Raw genomic sequence first — 22,950 nt, forward strand, 5'->3', positions numbered from 1 at the left:
TCTTCTTAGAGTTAGTATGCATTTCTGTTTGTTAAGCCCATCTACCTTTGATATGTCTATCACAAAAGCATTAAGTAAGACAGTGTGTATATATAACATACTAAAACACTCAGGGACTTTGTCCATGCACAAAGACAGTAGGCATCATGTGCTTTCTCCTACTCTGAATGCTGTATTATAGAAAATAGAAGCACAACCAGCAGAGGGAAAATAAATACTTAAAGAAAATCAGGATATGAACAGGAACATGGGACGATTTTAAAAGTATTAGTGCTAGTCTGATTAGACCAGAGCATGCACACTGCTACCGCTAAGAGCCCACAACACGGGGAATCAGGGATAGATAAACCCATCTGGGCCAACAAGGAGAGTAGAGTTACTTGGAGTATTAGGGGAGGATCGGGGAAGAAAGGGAGCATTGATCACAAGGATCAATCTAGAACCCCCTCTCAGGGGGAAGAATTATGGATGAAAAAGAGGGTGAGGATGATGTAAGATATGGAAAAAATAATCAATAACTTATCAAGGGTTTGTGAGGGAGGGTAAGCAGGGGAGGGAGGGGGAAGGAATGGGGACCTAATATCAGGGGGCTCAAGTGGGAAGAGAATGCTTTGAAAAGGATGATGGCAGCATATGTGCAAAAGTATTTGACACATTGGAGTAATGTATGGATTGTGATGAGATGTAAGAGCTCCCAGTAAAAGTATTTTTAAAAGTTTAAGAAATAAAAAGTATTAGTGAGATACAAATTTGTCATAAATCTCAATAGCTAAAAGAAGATAGATAATGGACCTAGGATTCATATTAGTGTACCTTCGGGGATGATGATGATGATGTGCTATTATTGGCAATTTATGTTTATTCAACAAGAGTTATTTTCAGATATGGCATTTAATATCTAAGACATTTACTTACTTACCTTCCCCAAAAGTCAATGAGATAAATGTTCTTATTCTTCCCATTTTATGGATGAGAAAACTGAAACACTGAGAAGTTCAATACATTCCCGAGGGCACCCAATTAAGTGCTGGAATGTGATTCAAAGCTGGACAAGTAGTGTGATACTTACCAGTGGCCCAACATCCAAAAAACAATGACCATGTCAGCACACTGCCACTTCCTCTCACCGCTCACATCATCTCCAACCCCATCCCCCACCCCATAAGAACACATTCCACTGGTCCACTTCCTCCGTCAGTGAACCCTAGAACTCTAACACAGATGGCCCTGTCATCATCAGTGAACAAGACTCAAGCAACCAAAATGATTTCCAATTTCTCCCATTGTAGCTAATGGAGGAGAAGGCATTTGAGCTCAGCTTGAAATGACTTGGGGCTGGAGAAGAAGAAATGGTGACTTCATGTGGAAAATGCAATGTGGGGAAAGTCCCAGGCATGAGCATTAGTGAAGTGTCGATTGTAAAAGCCTGGGCAGGAAGAGAATGAAAAATAAGGCTCCCTGGTGTCATCTATAACCTAGTCCAGGCCCAGGAGGATACAGCCAGGCATATTTGGAGATGGTATCATCTTGATGATATAAACTAGAAAACAAAAAATGATTCCCACAAACCATCTTCCAAACCTCCCTGCTCCTCCTGGGTTCCCTTCTCCAATTTTCCTTCATCCATTCCCCTTTATGATTCTTGTTGCCCGCCTGTCTCTATTTCTCTTGGTGTCACGAGCATTTCTCTCTCCATCTCGTGGTACCATCTTCCCCATCTCTGTCTCTCTCTATCTGTGGGTTTTATATTTCTCCTTGACTCTAGTTCCATCTTCCACTGTCTTAACTCTGATTCTGTTAGTCTCTTTTTTCATCTCTCTGTGTCTCTCATGCTGTCCCCAACTTTGTCCTTTAGTCTCTCCCCATCTCTATTTCCTTGTCTATCTCTTTGGTGAATGGCACAGCCGTCTATCCCTCCAAAATCCCTGGCTACATGAGGAGGATTACTCAAGGTCACATTCTGGGAGCAGAGACCTCCTTAGGCTCAGAAGGGGATGTGTTAGCCCAAGGCTGCAGCATCATCCTCTAATATTACCACCTGTCTCAAGATAGGCCATCAGGACCAACAGAGTGGGTAATGAGAGCTGAGGAGGTAGAGATGGTAGAACACATGGTCAATCTTCCCTTTATTTAAAAAAGTACACTGAAATCACACCAGGTAGAATTCACCTGAATGATAGTGGGTCTCCTTATCACCACTCCCCTTCTATAGAAGGGAAAATGAAGGTACAGAGAAGAGGAAAGTGTGGTGTTCTGAAGGTGGTTCCACCTACCAGTCTGTGTTTGGAACTACCTCCCACATAGCCTTCATGGAAGGGAAGCAGGTGCTAGAAGACACAAACTCCTTCCCAATTCCTTATTTCCTGTGACTCACTGAGTCCAAAGAAGGTGTGGTCTCTCCTTCCTTGTGCAAGAAAAAGGTCCAAACATGGGGGATCAGCACCCTCAAATGTGCCTATCACCTGAGCCTCCTCTAACTCCCCTGCCCCTCTCTTCCAGGCCTCTGCCTCCTGTTAACACTGATCGAAGTCAGATTCCTGGGAGCTGAGTTTAAAACACGCAGGGGTGAGTTTGTGGGAGCAACACAGCCACAGCCAGAGCCCGGGAAACGGCCTGAACCCCCACTCCATACCCGCAGCCCAGGGAGAAGGAGGTTAACATTTGTCTCCCATGCCCAGCACTCCCTCCTCTGGGACCACCTTGCCCACCCATCCCCTGGCTCAGCCCTCCCTTCTAACTATGGTCTCTGTGCCCACAGCTGAGTGTGCCTCTTGGTGCCCCCCAAACTCTATATGTATCAATGCCACCACCTGTCGCTGTAACCCGGGATTCATTTCTGAATTTGGGGAAATCCTCACCAGCCGTCTGGATTTCTGTGACGGTACGGAGGCTCGGGATGTGGGGGAGGGGAAACCAGGGATGCTGGGGCATCACCCATGATGACTGGAGACATGTATCTCAACTCTTGGTCCTCGGACCATCATCAAGGGCAGAGAAAATAGAAAGGAAAATGTAATGAATTGGGTGGATAACATATGGATAAACATGGCTTCCTGTGGAGAAGTCAGACTGCCAGAAGTGCCTCCATTTGTCCTTCAGTCATTAAGTTTCAGGTCCTGCGTTTGGGTGTCAGGTGGGGGTGGGGTCTTGACCCAAGGACAGTTACATCACTGGAGATGGCTCTTTGTCCTGTTGTGTCCCACAAACCAATGAGTGTGCACCATGCCTGAGAGGGTCCTGAGGAAACTTTACCAAGTGTGAGAACATGAAGGGGAGTTACCGCTGCTAGCTTCTCAACCCAGAAACAGTGAGGAAGGAGAATGACAACATATGTCCATGTAAGAACCCTCACGGTCCTCCATGTCTCCTCCTCCAGGTATGAGAGTGGCCATACCTGGGACTTTCAGAGGCCTCAATCCTGGGAGCATCAGCAGACCTTTCTGTGTATGGATGTGTGTGAAGGATTCTGTTGAGGGCAAGAGAGAAGAGACAAGACAGTGGTAGATGATGAAGGAAGTGGGCAGGCAAATGTTGAGAATTCACAGTGGACCTTGGTTACTGGAATTCAAAATCAGACCTTACCTCCAACTAGTTCTCCACCGTTAGGAAATAATTTGATCTCTCATTGCCTCTATTTGCCTATTAATTGGGCATAGTCATTGTAACAATCCTATGTATTTGGAGAGATTTAAATTTACTGTGTAAAGTGCAGGATAAGACTCAAGCCAAACCAAACTCATTGCCATCAAGTCGATGCCAACTCATTGTGACCCTGTAGAATAGGGTAGACCTGCTCCTGTGAATGGACAAGTCGAGTTTAAATCGTCAATAGGATGACAAAATAATAATTTATAAATTATCAAGGGCTCATGAGGGAAGGGGGACCAGGGAGGGAGGGAGGAGGGAAAAAAAAGAGTACCTGATGCAAAGAGCTTAAGTGGACAGCAAATGCTTTGAAAATGATGAGGGCAATGAATGTACAGATGTGCTTTACACAATTGATGTATGTATGGATTGTGATAAGAGTTGTATGAGCCCCTAATAAAACGTTAAAAAATTGTCAATAAGCATTAGGTATGATCACTACTGCTGCTATTATTTTTGCCATAGGACAGATAAAGGGGATGGACAGTGGAAGCAACAGGAGGAGAAAACGGCCCAGGATCTGCATGGTCAGAACTCTCCTATAGGGTACAGCTCCTATAGAGTCCAGCTGGAGGACATTTGCCTAGAGGTTTCCCATCTCACATTTGCCAATAATTAGGTTCACAGGGGCATCACAAATGTGCCCCTAGAGACCCTCAGAGAACCCCCAAGAGACCAAATGTGTGCGCAAATGGCATGTAAGGTGGCCATATTGGACCTCCTCTGGCATCGTGATTGTCAAGAGGCAGGGGTCAGACATACCTCCACGCTCCATCCTCCTTTGCCTATGATAACACCTCCCACAACGTTCTGCTTCTGTGCTAGCCACACAATACTCACAATTCAGGGGGCTCCTTAGGGAAGTTAATAGGTGACCACAAGTCAGAATCAGGAAACAGTAAAGATACAATCATTGGTCCACAGCAACACTACCTCTCCTTAGCCAGCAACCAAGTCTCTCTCTGGTCCTCAGCCTCTCAGTCATGTGCTCCCTTGGCCCTGGCCTCTGTACACCATGAAGCTCTCCTGTAGCTCTGTCTCACAGTCCTATGGCCTTGGCTCTGCTCCTCTTGCTTTGTTCCATTGTGTCTGTGACACAGCCAATGAATGGTGCCTCTGAGCTCGGCCTCCACCACTTCAGACAGAGACCTGGAATGCACTCTTCAGATGGTCCTAGGCTTTTTCTCTCTGCTTCTGCTTCAAAAATGTCACATCCTTATTGCCAGCAGGGGGGTAAAGAAATCTGACCCATCCCCTCTCTTACTGTTTGGTGGGAGTCATAGAGACATGTCTAGAAGAATCCTCTTGGGAAATTTCACTCCACCACATTGAGCCAGCACAGTTTGGTAAATGACTAAACTTGAGCTAAGAGAGGTGGAGTGATTTATCCAAGGTCACCCAAATATCCAGGTGAAAGAACAAAGATACGGGACGAGAACCAATGTTCTCCCCAATAGAGGATGCTCAAGGAAATTAGACCACTTTTATAAAAGGAAATGCTTTTCATCCACTCAAAGTAGTTTTAGATTCCTAATCGATTGCTAAGGAGAAACATTCTGAATATGGCTGGGAAGATGAAAAGGAACATCCCTAAAGTTTTATAGTAGTTGTGTGATAGCATTATGGCTTTTGTTCTCATTGTTTCCTTTCCAAGAATCCCTGGGTGGACAAGTGATTAAAGCTCACCCAGAGACACATGGAAATGAAGTCTGAGTGATCCACTTATGACAAAGTAGCTACTGAAAGCACAGGTGTCGTTACAGAGCACAGTTGTACTCTGACAACAAGGATTTCCATGAGTCAGAACTGACTTAGTGGCAAGTGGTTGGTGTGTTGATTAATATTTGAGAAAAGGTCACTGTGTGACCCTGGAGATATTCCTGGAGGTCATTCTGTCCATTAGCATGTGTGTGCCTGCGGTGCTTTGCAGGCTGGTGATGTGGAGGGAAGGTCCTGCTGCAAATGGACCTAGATTCATCTTCCTTCTTAAAAAAAACTTATCAGGTTAAGGGCATTCCTTCATTTTGTGCTCCTCTCTCAAGCACCTCACTTCCAATTTCTCCTACTACACTTCACTCTATCCCATCAACCTCAAGGTCAGCTCCCCAGGTATCATCACCAGATAGACTCTACAGCCCAGGTGGACATGAACCTTCATCCTCCTATCCATGTCTGGTTTGAGTGCTGCTTCTCCTGGCCTGTGGGAATGGTCCAGGAGGGAAGGTAGGTCAAAGAAGACACCCTATACCCAGAATTGCTGAACGTCTGCCTTGATTCCAAGGAACTTCTGAATCCTGATTCCTGAATCTAAAGTGCTTATCTTTTTGGTTTTTTTTTTTAAGATTATTTCATTGGAAACTCTTATAGCTCTTATAACACTCCATACATCAATTGTATCAAGCATATTTATACATAAGTTGCCATCATTTTCTAAACATTTCCTTTTAATTTGACCCCTTGGTATCAGCTTCTCTTTCCCTGCTCTCTTTCTCCACCCCACCCTCAATCTCATGACCTCTTGATAAAATATAAATTATTATTATTATTTCATATCTTACACCAATCTCTGTCTCCCTTCCCCCACCATTTCGTTTGTTCGTCCCCCTGGAAGGGTGTGTGTGGTTATCTTCTTCTCCTCACCTTCCCCCTACACTCCTGGTATTACTACCCCCGTTCCTGTTCCTGGATTCCATGCGCTGTAAGCTCTTATTTCTTGTCTGTACCTGTGCACATGCTCCAATCTAGGCCACAGTAAGAGGAAGTACTGGGGTCATGATAAAGGGGTGCGGGGAGTGGTTAGGAATACTCAAGTAACCAGAGCAATCCCTTCCCTGTGACCCCTCTGTGAGGGGTCTCTATTGTTCCCTTCTTAGGTCACTCCACTGAGGGGGGTTCAGACTGGACTAATTCTCCGCCTTGTGTCCCTGGAATTGTCCTCTGTCACAGTGTGCTCCAGGGAGGGGACAACATGTCTTGAGCTGTTGTCAGCCCTACAGTCCTCTCTGTGCCTTAGCAGCTCCATGCAGGGACTTTGTTCTCTGGGATTGATGTGCCAGTATGGGGTCTAGACAGTCTCTGTCTTTTTCCTTCTTGGTTTGCTTCTGTGTGGGCGTGGAATGCTGGCCCCTCTCCCCAACCTGTAGACTTAGTGTTGTTCTTTGTAGCAGATACTTCTAGGGTGGGGGTCAGTTGGCTCCGAATTGATCTGATAAGCAGAACAAGTGTTCTAACCCTGCAAAGGAGTCATAGCCTTGGTTCTTATTAAGCTGCAGTTGTTGGTTTTATTGTTTGGGTTTGTTTCTCTGGTGTTATCTTTCTTTCTTTCTTAACCAACTGTTTCCACCCTCTCCTTTCACAACTGGTTCCTGTAAAACTTCTGGCCCTTCGAGAACAAGAAAAGATAAGATATCAGAAAACACACGCGTTTATCAGACTTGTGATCACTTTCATGCGACTTCCCCATTTCTCGCCCACATCTTCCTCAACACAGGAAATAGCAAGATATTCGCCTTCTCTTATGAAGACAAAAGGCATCTGAAAAATCCCACCATGTGCCCTGTATCCTGCATTTGATAACGGGAGCAAAGGCAGGCCCTAATACAAGAGCCGGGCTAGTGCTGGTGCCTTGTGAAAACGGAGAGGGAGAAAGCTGAGGGAGAGGGACAGTGGGGTGGGAGGTGAGTCTGGTGGCACTAGGTCCACGATTCCCCAACTACCTGCTCCTGGAGGGGCCATATCAATGCTGCCTGCCTAGCTAAGCTCACCCGCAAGGGTGACTCTCAGACAGCAGCACAAGGAGGACCCAAATCCTGAGCAGGTGCCTCTGTCCACTTGTCCTAGACTTCCAACCCTGGCAGAGCCCACTTGTCTGGTCAAGACGCCCTCTTCCCTGCAAGAAAGCAGAGTGAGTTTGAATTGGTCAGTAGACCTTCCGGAGCAAATGACCCCAGGCCAGGAGAGCCCCCATGACTAGAGCTCTGTCTAGGACATGAGTCTGGCTGGATCAGGTGAGGCAGGAAGTCAGCCCCCAGAGAAGTCACATATATAGAAGGTGACTGTGTCCTGTTGTGTCCCAGATGTCAACGAGTGTGCGCTGCCCCACGAGGAGAACTGTGGAAGTTTCGCCCAGTGCGAGAATGTGGAGGGGAGTTTCTACTGCATGTGCCACCCAGGATTTGAGCTCGTTTCTGGGGGGAGAAAATTCAAGAATGAAAGTGAGAACACGTGTCAAGGTAAGACCCCCACAGGCCTCCATCTCCCCCTCCTCTAGGAGGTGAGTTACCAGGGCTGTTTATGTGGCTTCCAGGAGCAGTGCTCTGGCCACCATGTGCTTTTGGGGTCTGAGCTAGGGCAGGTATGCTGTAGGTCACCTCCCAGTAGCAGAGAAGCAGGTTGTGTGTGCCACGGGCTCAGGCCCAGAGACCAGGTGCCTGGGTCCATATCCTGCCTTTGCCACATGATAGTTGTATGTGTGTGTCAGTGGTGCTTAGTCATAAAATATATTCATGTGGGAGATAGGATCACACCATTGTAATTTTTCCTTTCTAAAAAAGAGAGGCAGAAAGGCACTAATTTTCAAGATAAAGCAAAATCTGGGGTGCCTTTGGTTAACTGTGTGATCCTAAACTATTTACTGTACTTCCCTGTTCCTCAGTTTACCCCAAAGATGGAAATGAGGTCACAAAGGGGTCTGATGGCACCCAGTTCACAGCAAGTGCTTCATTAGGCTCATGATCAGCCAGCTAAGAGGCAGCTATTGGTCCCACCCTGAAGAAGACTGAAGACAATCCAAGAAACATAGAAATCAATGAATCCAAATGACGGAGGGACCCCATGAACCTCAGCCTTCACAACCCTGAAACCTGGAAGAACTAAACGGTGCCCAGCCACCACTGCCAACCATTGTGAAAGGGATCCTACTAGGTGGAAGACAAATGTGGACAAAACTCAAAATCAAAGATTAAAAAAAAAAGACCAGAGTTGCTTAGTCTATAGAGATTATTAAAAAAACCCCATGACTGTGACTCTTAGTCACCCTTTAAGCCTGGGACTGAACTCACCATGGCAGAACAACTATCAGCCAGATAGACAATAACCTGGGGGAGTCAGGACTCCTTAGAGCAATCACTCATACACAGGAGACTGAAAGGGCAGCATTTTCCCAGGGGGCAGGAAGGGAGGGGAACAAGACAAATGGAAACAGTAAGTATAGGGAGGAAGTGGGAGATGTCCCAAACAAAACAATTCCATGAATTGTTCAATGGGAAACCTATTTGCTCTGAAAGCTTTCTACCCAAGACAACCCAAAGTTTGTGGCTTTTTCATGGTACAGGCTGAGAGCTTTCTAGAATGAGGGTTCCCCTGCTTCTGAGCACAGCCCACAGATCTTCCTAATCCTTCTCATGCAAACAGAGAGAGAGAGAGAGAGAGAGAGAGAGAGAGAGAGAGAGAGAGAGAGAGAGAGAGAGAGAGAGAAGAGAGAGAGAGAGAGAGAGAGAGAGAGAGAGAGAGAGAGAGAGAGAGAGGTGCCACTTGTGGTTCTAAGCAGGGGAATGAAGCTTGGAGCTATGGGAGGAGCACAGAGGAGCCTTTTGTCAGCAAGTTCTGTTCCCATGACTCGATTCCCTCCTCCATAAACTGGACACCATGGTCCCTGTTGCACCCATCTTGGGTGGAGGCCATCATGGGTCTTTGGGATAGAAATTGTAGGTCACTGTCAATAATGGCAGGTCTTGACTGAGGCTCCAGACTGTAAGAAGATGGAGAACTGGGTGTGGTGAGTTCAGGGTAGGCTTCAGCAAGACTAGGTAGGACCTGACTTTCTGGCTTTATGCTCAGATGTGAATGAATGTAACCTGAAACAAAACCCTTGCCATGACACCACCCACTGCTGCAACAAGGTGATACATGCCTCTGTAGGCCTGGCTGGAAGCCGAAACCTGGTTCTCCCCAGGGCCCAAACACCACGGTTTGTGAAGGTAAGGAGCTCGGTCCTATATTTCCATTGTCCTCACCATGTCCACTCAAGGTGGCATCATCTCATGAAGTGGGTGAGGATGGGGGAAGGACTAAATACCAGAGCAAAGGGACATCCAGAAGAGAGGGTACTTGATGAAGGGTAGGACAAGGCCTGATCTTACTTGTGTCTCCAGACATGAACAAGTCAGTAAGGGAGCCACACTCCAGAAACATGCATGTGATGCTTCAGCTCGTCGATCTAGTGCAGCTATAACCGAAATACCACAAGTGGAAATATTTCCTTCTACACTTTTGGAGATTATCATCTAAATTGAAAGGTCTGGAAGAAGGCACTCTCTCTATGTTATCTCTTATGGAATGCCTTTATCTGTTAAGGAAGGCCTTTGTCCCTTCAGCTTCGGTTTGCAGATCTCCATGTGTAGAGATATCCATGTGGCTTGGCATCTATCCTCAGCCATCTCAGCACCTGTTGAATAACTTTCATATCTCAAAAGAGAATGATGCAAGAAATACCCTACGCCAATCTTGTCTCATTAGCAAAGCAAGCACAACCCATGTAGAAATGTGATTATAACCACAAGCATGGTCTTGATGTTGTTAGGTACCTTCCAATTAATTCTAAATCATAGTGACATAAATGTACAGCAGGATGACACACTGCGCCATCTTGCACCATGCTCACAATTGTTGCTACTTGGAAGCTATTTTTGAAGACACTGTGTCAATCCATTAAGCCAAGGGTCTTCCTCTTTTCAACTGAATATTTGACAAGCATAATATCCTTTTCCAGTGACTGGGCTCACCTAATAACTTGTTTAAACTATGTGAGATGATATCCCACTGCCCTTGCTTCTAGGAAGCATTCGGACTCTCTTCCAAGATGCATTTCTTTGTTCTTCTGGTAGTTCATTGTACTTTCAATAGTCTTCAAATGTATCAATTTGTCTGTGGTCTTCCATCTCTCACATGCATATGGGGGCATTATAAATACCATGGCTTGATGCAAGCCCCCCAGTAGTCCTCAAAGTGACATTCTTGCTCTTCAACACTTTAAACAGAAGTTGTGCAGTAGAGTTGCTAGATGCAATTCGGCATTTGATTTCTTGACTACTTTTTTTCATGTAAGAAGTTGATGAAACACCAATTGAAATATTTCAACACTCTCATGATGCAAGTACGTAGTGCCAGGGGTCCAGGGAAGAAGCCAAGGACAGAATAGGGGGCCCCAGTATCTAGGAGGAAACTTTCTGACCTGCCTGCCACATCTATGCTTACTCAATACTCCAGACCAGTAACAGGGATCTACTGCTGCTTGGCCACCTGGGGCTGGGCGTTTCCATCTTCAGTTAGCAGCTGCACACTAGCCTGAGGTCACCTCTCCTCCTGGTTGTCTCCCCTAGGACAGAGCTCTGCCCAATGGCCAGTTTGTTTGCAGTGGTAGCATGGCCCTGTGGAGGCCTATTCCAGTTAGAATAATTCCCTTGCCCAAAGACCCAGGCACTGACACACATGACACCTGGTCCTTTGTTCAGAGGTCTTGCAAACCTGGGAAGCAGTTGAGGAGTATTGGTTAGCAATGGCGGCCAGTACCTGCACATGCTTAATGTTCTTCCTTCTCTCCTTCTCCTGAGCCTGAACTTCTCACTCCTTGTCTCTATTGTCAAAGGCTGTGTTGGCACTAGTTACCATCTCCTTCAGGCTTTGGCACTAACTTCTGGAGCTGTTTCCCAATGTCCAGTGTGGCCTGTGTGAGACTTGCCCTTCATATGGGTCTATGTCTAAAGTGGTGTGATCCCTCAGTGCTCTCTCAGCCTCTCTATGAAATGTACAGGGCTTTCATCAGGACCTTAGCTAATTGCTGTCACTTTGATGTAGTTGATGATCTTTGGCGACCCTGATTTTAGTCCATTTTTTTATCCACACCAGAAAATGTTCCCATACCCACCTGTCATTGGGATCATTATAATCCCAGGTGGGGTCAGTTGGAGGCACAGTTGTTTTTCCTATTGGACACATAACATTCATCCTATATAAACCTTCTGCAAACTTCCTAGCTCCCTTCAGCGCTTGTTCATTCTCAAAGTCTGTCCGTCTGTCCCTGAATGGTCATTACATCCTTCCAAGCCAAGTCATAGGGTAGGGTGAGGTGCTGAAAGGTCTCTATGTATTGTTATGGACTGTGAATAACTTCAAAGGTCACTCTTAATCTGCTTGAGCTCAGGGTGAAAAGTTTGTATATGGCCTGGGATTCAAATTCCCCAGATGCCTCTATTAAGAGTAGAACTTTCGCGGGGTTCGCGGGGCCACTTGTCCCCCAGATTCTAAAGGTTCAGAGACTGAGGGTGGTGTGGCGGGGCTGGGGGTGGAGTACTCTTCAGCTTCGGGACCCCTTGGAGGGTCCTTGGCACACTTGGAAGAAAGGTCTTTACTGCTTCTCAAGAGGAAAAATGCTTTCACATAGGGGAGCTCCACCCACTTCCCCATCCCTTTGCAGAAACATTTTAGCTGAAGGTCGGATGGGAAATTGTGCTGTTCCTTGGCCAGGATTTACCATCGCCTAAAATGTACTGTGGTCAGATGGTGTTGCAGAAGGATATCAACTTCTGTTTCTCTAGCATCTGCAGGTCAAATCTAGGCCAATAGACAGGATACAAGGTAGCGCCGATCACTTGGGGACAGATCCCTCTTTAGTCATTACCCATCTAGAAAACACAACAGAGACGTTAGGAAAGCCCAGTGCCCTGGGGTCGTAACTGAAGTCCCAGTGTGCGCCACATCAAAATGTGGTGCATGGAACCGGAGCCTTGCGCAGGCACCCCTGTTCAAGGGAAGAGGCCGGGGGACCCAGTCTCTGCCAGCAAACTGAGCCCTGATGGTTTCTTTGAGTGACCTCACAGGTATGAGTACTGGCATGAGAAATTCACCTGAACCTCCGAAGGCAGGCCCACTGCTTGGAGTGGCATTTCAATAGCCTTCAAAGAAAGGCAACCACTGACTTATGAGTGGCCCTTCCACAACCTTAGAAGGGGACGAGAGACCTATCCATTGGCTCAGGGTACAATCATCCATTCTAGGGAAATTGGGACCCTTAGCAGGACACATACTGTCACAGAGGAACTGTATCAGGAACGTAAATGGTCCAGAGGTCAGAGGCCAAAAGGAGTTGAGCTGAAAAGTCTTGGCAAAAGGAACACTGGCCAGTAGGAGAACCAATACAAGACATGAGCAGAAAGCCAAGCAAATAACAAATAGGACCAAGCTACTTGTTTGTAGCCAGGAGAAAACAGTTGGAAAGCCCAGGCCAATCCCCACTGTTCTTTTCTCCTGCACGCAGCCAGCAGCCTCTGTGTTGTCTGTGCTGTACTGGCCCAGAACCTGCTGGCTTCTGTGCGCTGGTACCTGGGGTGCACCACATCCTCGTCAGATGAATGTCGGATGTAGCTGCTCTTCTCCTGCTCTTCTCCAGGGCTGTGACCAATGATGTGGCCTTTACAGTCTTGCCTGTGCTTGGTCACACCCCCTTGTTCCGCCCAAGCATTGCTGAATACAAGTACCAATATATCTCCGGCCTTGGATAGACAGTACATTTATTTACAATACTTAGTCTGCTATATATATTTTTTATTTTCTTATTAACTCTTTCTGAACCCAGTGTTGTCTATGTTTGCATAGAGCAGCCTGTGTTAGGGCTTATAATATACATGCTACATTGTGTATACACTGTGTTAGTGCATGTGTTGCCTTAGCACTTCCCATACATATGTGGTAACGCTGCGTATGCAGTAACGTAGCACATGCTCTATGCAGACAGTCATGTGAACACATTCTGGAATATCATCAGCCTGCGTTAGGTCTCAATCTATACCAGCTGCATTGTGTGCATGCAGTAAGGCAGCGTATGTAGTAATGCAGTTCATGCAGTAACAGCATGTGCAGTGTGAGCCTTAACACAGGCTGCTCTATGCAAACATAGTTACATCATCACATTCTGGAATATTACCATAGCAAACTCTCCAAGCCCTGAATTACTGTCAGCTCCCTTGGTGATCCAGAATATTTGGGGTCTCATGGTGTCTTTTGAATGCCATTCTTTTAGGGGGTGTCTGTTTTCCAAGGTGAAGTCTGTCTGTCTTGCTCCATTCTATTGCCAATTGAGTTTACTTGTTTATATGTATATGTATATGTAAATTGACCTCTTCTAAGAACTATAACTAGACTTATTTTTGGTGTAGGGCTTATGGTATATTTTGAGAATTCAATCACTATTGTACGGCATTCTTTTTCAAAGTCTTTTTTTTAATTCTGTTAGAAATGGATACAATACTTCTAATCCTGGACCAAAACAAAAACACAGATCATATGAAACTGGTTTCAAACTTTAGGTTCTTTCGAGAGCAGAAGAGAGCAATAACAGTTTTTTTGTAAGTAGGGAATTCTGCATTGACAAAAACAAGTGAGGGCGTGGCATAAAATGAAAGCTGACTTGAGAAAGATTCCAAAGGCAAAAAAACAAAACAAAAAAACTCGACGTGGTATGGCAACTTCATACGGGTCTTTAGAAACTGAATTACATAAATGAGTTATGGAGTGTCATAAAAATGGTAACTGTGCAACACACATGGGAATTTGCTTACATGCCCTTCAAATGGCTAAAGATGACAAATTGAAAGCACCAGGCATTGAACATTTTGTTGTGTCATCAGCATGGTGTACCTGCTTCGTGAATAGGTTTGCCCTATGTTTGTGGCAAAGAACAAAGATTTCACAGAAGTTGCCAAAAGACCTTGATGAAAAAGTGATGTGTCATTCCATTCATTCACCATAAACCAAAGAAGGATCCATAACTATGACTTAGAAGATATTGGGAATATGGATGAAACAACTATGACCTTTGATCTTCCAAGCTACAGAACTGTGGCAAGTTTGGGAGACAAAACTACTATTTTACTCAGAAGCACAGGAAATGAAAGAAACCATTTCAGTCATTCTGTCTTATTTAGCTAATGGAACTAAGCTGCGGCCTGTCATTATTTTTAAAAGAAAGACCTTGCCTAAAAAGGTCAAATTCCCACCACAAATTACAGTGCACACACATATTAAAGGCTGGATGGATTAAGACAGACAAAAAATGGCTGGAAGAAATTTAGAACAGATGACCAGGAGCAGCCTTAAAGAAAAAACCATCATCGCTAGTTTGGGATATGTTCAGAACCCTTGCATCTGATGACCTAAAAAAAAAAAAAAGAAAGAAATTGGTAAAATCTTCTCAAGTTACTTTGGCCATTATTCTAGGTGGGCTTACACCTGTATTGCAGTCCCTAGATGTGTGTTTAAATAAACTTTCAAATACCACATGAGAAATATGTGGCATACATGGATGTTTAGGTAGTTAGTTTATTGTGCCAACCTGGCCGATAAACATGGAGGGTTAATTGAAGGGTGGAGGGATAAATGACTTGGTGAGCCTCACCTTTCTAGTTCTTGGGTCTCTTGCTTTCTGATGGTCGGACCAGGGTGCAGCTGCCTTAGCCAGTTCCCTGCTGCAGCTATAAAGGCTCACTTCCTACAAGACATCCTCAAGGAGAAGCCACAAGGGCCTACCCTGATGTAGCCCTGGGCATGAGAGCAGTCTCGTGGAGACCCCTGCCAGCGCTGAGATGCTTACATGCTCTTTGATTTGGCTTTTCTCCTGCAGTTGGCGTCAACGTGTGTGTTTTGTGAGATAGAGGAGGACTTTGTGGATTGGTGTCGGACATGTGGGTTAATGTTGGACTTGGCTTGGGCAGCACTGGGTTGGGATGTTTTCTTGATGTGCACTTCACCTTTATGTAAAACTCTGTATTATACATATGAGTTTCTGTGGCTTTGTTTCTCAAAAGTACCAAGACTAACACAAATGTCATCTGGTCAAGCCAGACTGACAAAAGTAGGAAATTTGATGAAGCTGGTCATAGAACTGATAGGAAAGTGGATTCATGGTGCATGGGAAAGAGATTCCAGAGAACATGGTGCAATGCGCCTTCAAGACATGTGGCATTAGTAAGGCTATGAATGTCAGTGAGGACAAGCACTTTGTATGAGAACGACAGCAGTGATGGTCATGACTGTGAACTCAGTGATGATGACAATGGCTATGCTGATGACCTCACACCAGCTAAAGCTGAAGCTTTGTTTGGACAATCAGATGAGGAGGAGGAATCCAGTTTTGAAGGATTTTTACTCTTGTGTTTTGGTTTGGTTGCTTTTGTACTTTTAAAGTTATTGTTGACATTATATTATTTTTATTGAACCTCTTTTCCACTTACAGAGCTAGGTTACTGTTTTCATATGAAATAAATGTTCAAAAAAATTTAACCTACTGATGCCTCCATTAATGTAATTTTATTGGTATCTATTTTTATTTTGAACTTTACCAGCAGCTGCTGCATTTCCCACCCTAGGCTTATACGTGAGTCAAGAAACCTTCCCCCAGGTTTTGGTGGTAAAATTAGGTGCCTTGGATTGTATTCAGGTCAGCTTATACTCGAGATATATGAATATATCTATATATCTATATAGCTATATAAATATCATTTGAAATCCTACGAGGCGATTTTAATTTTTTATAACATCTCTATGCATCTGAATTGAATTCAAAGCAGTGGGTTTGGGTTTTTTGTTTGTTTGGGAGTATGCTTCAACCAACAAATGGTGAGAGTTGATGAGTTCCCTCTTCAAGTACAGTCACACTGAAATATGTGTTCTACCCCTCCTCTCAGAGATCTCTCAAGGGATTGCACCTCAGTTTCTCATAATGGAAATTCAGTGAATAGCACTCCTTTTATTTTCTGCCATTACCTCTCTGGTCCACTTTACCTGTTACCAACTATCATTTTCTGGAACCACCTTCCAGGTAAAGTACTTGCACTTGGATCTTTGTCTCAATGAAGAACACAACCAAAGTCAATAAGCAAAGGAAAGAAACAAGGTAACCATTACCTAAGCCGAGTATTCTTGGGATGTCAGGAAAGACCACCAAAAGGGACACAACTTCTTACACATAGTAGAGTCACAATAAATTATTTGTTGACTGAATAACTAAATTTATCTTTTGTGTTCCAGATATTAATGAATGTGAACCACCTATCAGTGTATACTGCGGATTAAATGCTGAATGCCAGAATGTCCTAGGAGACTTTCACTGTCAATGTGTTTCTGGATACGGATTCCTTTCTGGGAATACACAATTCAAGGATTCCAATGAGAACACTTGTCAGAGTAAGAAAAACTTTGTCATTGATTTTCTCCTTTATTGTCGTTGTTGAGTCAAACATCAGAAAAGATTATCTCATTGTGGAACAAGAACACGTTCCTTTTATCTGGAGGGAAAAGGATGATGGATGCCAAAAAAGAATAAACTTCAAGGAAAGAATTATGTGAGGAATGCCAAGTCCTATTAGGAAGTGGAGAATGTGATGAGGTGGCAATTTAAAGAGGATTCTTTGGGTTACCAAAAAAACCCCTCACCGACAAAGTGTGTTAGCCTGGGCAGACTAGAGAAAGAAATTCATAGACACACTCATGTGTATAAGAAAGAGGTTTATATATAAGAGCAATTGAATATTGAGGAAACATCCCAGCCCAGTCCAGATCCAGACCATAAATCCGATATTAGCTCATATGTCCAATGCCAATCTATAAAGTCCTCTTCTGTCTCATGAAACACATGCAATGACTCCAGATACAGGAAGACCACAGGCCTTTCAGTGGGTGGGAAGTCGTATGGATCTAGTGGCATTGTAAGCATCTCAGCACTGGCTGGGGATTTCACATGGCTTCACAGGATCCAGAGGTCTGGTTCCATCAGCCTCGCTCCACAAGAATGTCTCACAAGGAGTGAGCCAAGAGAGAGTCTCCCACCTCCAAGGAGGAATACAGGATTTCCCAGAATCCTCAGGGGAAGGTCATCCCACACAGAGGCCTAATTGGCTATACAATGATTGATAGGTTAGACTCCACCCCTTCACTCCTAATCCTCAAATTGACACCAGATTGTGTAACTACCACAAGTTAACCAGAAAGTAAGAGTTTGTGGTGAGAATGTATGAATATGTCATGGATCTCAAGCACAAAACTGCAGCAGGGTTTCTGGGGTGAACTAGACCTAGGAACTCACCACCATTTATGTTCACCCTCTTCCCCCAGTCACCCCTCCTCTTTGAGTCTGCTCCTTTCCCCTCTTTTTTCTGCGGGCTGGCTTCCTCTGCTTTCTCATCCCACAGGACAGAAAATAAAAAATAGTGGCCACCAACAGCTCCAGATCTCATGTTTATTACTGATCCAGCCACCCAAGTTTGATTAATCAACTCTCTCTTCAGCTTTGGAAATGGACCAAGTGACTCAGTTAGAGTTCTATACAAATCTTTGCAGTTGTATCTGGTGGGGGAAGGGTGGTTCTATGATGCATGAACATGGCCACTCTCACAGAAACGATAGGAATGAAGAAAGTCCATAGACAAAAAAATATATAGCATGCATGTGGCAGAAACCCACTAGGTGCTGACTACAGTCAGAATCACAAGAGAGAAGCTTTAAAGCTAAATTCTAGGAAGCTCGTTAGATGATACGATGATTATACTAGTAGTCAGTTGCTGCACTAAATGCTATTCATGAATTATTTCATTTAAAATAATCCTTTAAAGTAGTTGCTGTTATTCCACACACACATACAAAACTAATTTATCAACTAAGTAACTGGGACAGCTTAACTGGCAAAATATAGTTCATAACGTGTATGCCCTATGTCCCAACATGGTGAATATTGCCTGGGGTTGTAAAAGCTTACAAGTGGCCCTCTAACATGCTACTATTGGTATCTACTTGTCTGTAACAAACCAGAATAAGGAAGCCAAAGACTTAAAGAAGAAAGCGTTGTACAGGACTCATAGTCTGCAGAGACCATAAACTTATCTAACTTGAGACCAACATAGCTGGACGATGTGTGGCTACTAGTACCACCCATTTCTATCGGGGATTCTAAACGCATAAAACTGCCTCACAGAGTTTCCCAGGCTGTTCATCTTTGTGGAAATAGACCGACAGATCTTCTCCCGATGGCTTTTCCCATGGGTATGATCCACCTGTCTTTTGGTGAACACATAAATGGTTTAACCACTGTGTCAACAGGTCTCATCGAGTAACATCCCTATGGAAAATGAACTGCCCACTACTTCTGTCTTGTCCTGAGTGTCGTTTGAGTGGGTTTCAGCAGCCAGAGAGGCTTCTAGGTATTGGCAGGAATCATGTGATAAGGGGCATATCAAGGGGATATAGCAGGATACTGATCATACATCTGCTAAATGGCACACTCTAGATAGATATGTGCAGACACAAGATAGCTACGCTTGCCTGAGTTAGAGTGCCTTTGTTAAATCAAAAATGCCCTCAGTCCTGAGAGTCTCTGCAGCTTCGTTACCAGGTGGTGGTCTGTCTGAGACTTTTGCTGTTGTCAGGTACTGTGGAGCTGGTTCTGACCTTATGGACCTTATAGGAGCAACCTTATTGTGCACAACAGAACCAAACACGGTCCAGTCCTGCAGCATCCTCATACATTTTCATATGCTGGAGCCCATTGCTACAGTCACTGGGTGAATCCATCTTCTCTAAGTCCTTCCTCGCTTTGGCTGCCCCTCTATTTCTGAGCAGCACAAGAAGACAAATCTCCTATTTGACTTTGTCTTCTCGAGTTTCCCTTTAAGTTTTCTACACAGCTCTCTGACTTCATCATTGCTTCCACGTGCCAAAGCTACTCTACGTTCAGAGCAATTTGCAGAGTCCCTTCTGGCATCCACTTTGATATTCTCTTTGTTTCCTATCTTTTAATAACCTTTTGCTTTTTTCATGAATGTCCTTGATGTCCCCCCATAGCTCATCAGATCATCTGTCATTTGTGTTCAGTACATGAAATCTGCACTTGAGAGATTCTCAAAATTCAGGTGGGATAAACTCCATGTCATATGTTGGCTCTTGTGGACTTGTTTTTCAATTTCTTCACCTTCAACCTGAACTTACACATAAGCAATTGGTGACCTTCTCCATAGTCAGCCCTGGCCAGGTTTTAGCTGCTGATATTGGACTTCTTCATTAATTTGAATAATAATTGTATTGATTGGCGTTACTTGAAGGCAGATAGATATAATCCTATTACACACAGCATTCAAGATTGATTTTGTTATGCTCTTTGGTTTAGGGGCAGGAGGTTTGTTTTAAAAAAGTTATTGGGGCTCATACAACTCATCACAATCCATGCATACATCCATTGTGTCAAGCACACTTGCACATATGCTACCATCATCATTGGTAATGTATTTTCTTTCTATTTGAGCCCTTGGTATAAGCTCATTTCCCTCTCTCCCTCATGAGGTCTTGATAATTTGTAAATTATTTTTTTTCATGTCTTGCACCTGCCACTGTCTCCCTTCACCCACTTTTCTGTTGGCCATACCCCTGGGAGGTGGTTATATGTATATCATTGTTATTGGCTCCCCCTTTCTCCACCCCCCATACCTTCCTTTTACCCTCCTGTTATTGCTACTCTTATTTTTTTTTTAGCACATCTGTACAGTCTTTGCCCTAATCATTTTTTTCTCCTCTTTTCTTTTTTTACATTTTATTAGGGACTCATACAACTCTTATCACCATCCATACATATACATACATCAATTGTATAAAGCACATCCATACATTCCCTGCCCCAATCATTCTCAAGGCATTTGCTCTCCACTTAAGCCCCTTGCATCAGGTCCTCTTTTTTTTTTCCCCTCCCTCCCCTTTCCCCCCTCCCTCATGTGCCCTTGGTAATTTATACCTCGTTATTTTGTCATATCTTGCCCTATCCGGAGTCTCCCTTCCCCCCTTCTCTGCTGTCCCTCTCCCAGGGAAGAGGTCACATGTGGATCCTTGTAATCAGTTCCCCCTTTCCAACCCACTCACCCTCCACTCTCCCAGCATCGTCCCTCACACCCTTGGTCCTGAAGGTATCATCCACCCTGGATTCCCTGTACCTCCAGCCCTCATATGTACCAGTGTACAGCCTCTGTCCTATCCAGGCCTGCAAGGTAGAATTCGGATCATGGTAGTTGTGGGGAGGAAGCATCCAGGATCTGGGGGAAAGCTGTGTTCTTCATCGATACTACCTCGCATCCTAATTAACCCATCTCCTCTCCTAAACGCCTCTATGAGGGGATCTCCATTGGCTGACACTTGGGCCTTGGGTCTCCACTCTGCACTTCCCCCTTCATTTAATATGGTATATATATACATATACACATATATACACATACATACTCACACTTATATCGTTGTTTTTTTGGGTTTTTTTTTTGCATGATGCCTTATACCTGGTCCCTTGGCACCTCGTGATCGCACTGGCCGGTGTGCTTCTTCCATGTGGGCTTTTTTGCTTCTGAGCTTGATGGCCGCTTGTTCACCTTCAAGCCTTTAAGACCCCAGACACTATCTCTGTTGATAGCCGGGCACCATCAGCTTTCTTCACCACATTTGCTTATGCACCCATTTGTCTTCAGCGATCCTATCATGGAGGTGTGCAGTCAATGATATGATTTTTTTGTTCTTTGATGCCTGATAACTGATCCCTTTGGGACCACTTGATCACACAGGCTGGTGTGTTCTTCCATGTGGATTTTGTTGCTTCTGAGCTAGATGGCTGCTTGTTTATCTTCAAGCCTTTAAGACCCCAGTCACTATCTCTTTTGATAGCCAGGCACCATCAGCCTTCTTCACCACATTTACTTGTTCACCCACTTTGGCTCCAGCCGTTGTGTCGGGAGAGTGAGCATCATAGAGTTCCAATTTAATAAAAGAAGGTATTCATGCATTGAGGGAGTGTTTGAGTAGAGGCCCAAGGTCCTTCCGCCACCTTAATACTTGAACTATAAATATAGACACATAGATCTATTTCCCCATCCTCCTATGTATATTTGCATGTACTTGTCTTTGTCTAGACCTCCATGAATGCCCTTTGACTCCGAGCTCTTTCCCCCATCTCCCTTGACTTTCCTCCTGCCCTACTACCATGCTTCGTCGCCACCTGGGCTAGAGTATACCTCTTCTCTAAGCAACCTTACACTTGATCATTTCCCACCAGGCCTGCCACTCCCCCTTCTCTACCATTTGGGGTCCCATGTTTTTCCCTTGTCCCTGGGTTTGTTAACACCACTTCCTTACCCCCCCACCCCCCCACCCCATGTCCCCCCGGAACTGTAGGTCCCGTTGTTTTTCCTCCAGATAGTTCATCCAGCCTGTCCTATTCAGACAGACCTGTGGTCCTGAGGTGCTTAGGCTTATCTGTCCTGGACTCCTGTGTTGCTGAAAACTCTTATCTGTACCAGTGTACATGCTCTGATCTAGCTAGATTTTTAGGGTAGAATTAGGTCATGAGAGTGGTTGTGGGTTTGGTGAGCAGTAAAAACTAGAGAAAACTTGTGTATTTTATCGGTGCTATACTGCATTCTGAGTGGCTCCTCCCTTCCTTGTGGCTCTTTTGTGAAGTGATGTCCGATTGTCTACAAATGGGCTTTGGTTCTCCACTCCACCCTCTCCCTCATTCACATCAGTATGATTTTTTGTTTGGGATATTTGATACCTGATACCTGAACCCATCGATACCTCATGATCACACAGGCTAGTGTGCTTCTTCCATGTGGGCTTTGGTCCTTCTGATCTAGAAGCCTGCTGGTTTATTTTCAATCCTTTAAGAACCCTGATGTTATATCTTTTGATAGCTGGGCACTATCAGCTTTCTTCATACTTGCTTTTGCACTCATTTTGTCTTCAATGATCATGTGAGGGAAGGTAAGCATCACAGAATGCTGGGTTATTAGGACAACGTATTCTTGCATTGAGGGAGTACTTGAGTGAAATCCCAAGGCCTGTCTGCTGCCTTAATATTTAATGAATAAATATAAAGAGATAGATATATTTCCATATCATGATATATAAATATATGTACATATCTACATGCCTATATTTAGACCTCTGTAAATGTCCTTTGCCCTTTAGTTCTTTCCTCCATTTCTTTTTACTTTCCTCTTGTTCCACTATCATGTCTGCCCTTCATTTGAGTTTCAATGCTTCCTTTTGGCTACATTGCCCTTCATCAAGCCCCAGCAGGCATCCTACGCCCTCCTTGCCATCAATTTTAGATCACGTATTGTTCCCTTGTCCCTGGGTTTGATGGCACCCTCCTTCCTTTCCCGCACCTCCCCTTCTCCCATGTCCCCCAGGAACTGTCAGTCCAATTTTTTTCTCTTCCAGATTGTTTATCCT

At 44.5% G+C, this 22,950-nt stretch overlaps 1 protein-coding gene across 1 annotated transcript in view; it reads left to right on the forward strand.

The window, feature by feature from the left end:
* Positions 1-2,739: 2,739 nt before the first annotated feature.
* The window catches only part of LOC142450047 (adhesion G protein-coupled receptor E3-like), a 68,073-nt gene continuing 47,862 nt past the window's right edge, over positions 2,740-22,950 (forward strand). The window contains 5 exon segments of the mRNA XM_075551557.1: positions 2,740-2,881; positions 7,722-7,877; positions 9,484-9,540; positions 9,543-9,623; positions 16,726-16,881. Coding sequence (XP_075407672.1) covers positions 2,740-2,881; positions 7,722-7,877; positions 9,484-9,540; positions 9,543-9,623; positions 16,726-16,881 — 592 coding nt within the window.

This window comes from Tenrec ecaudatus, chromosome 1 (assembly GCF_050624435.1).
Source record: "Tenrec ecaudatus isolate mTenEca1 chromosome 1, mTenEca1.hap1, whole genome shotgun sequence".
NCBI lineage: Eukaryota > Metazoa > Chordata > Mammalia > Afrosoricida > Tenrecidae > Tenrec > Tenrec ecaudatus.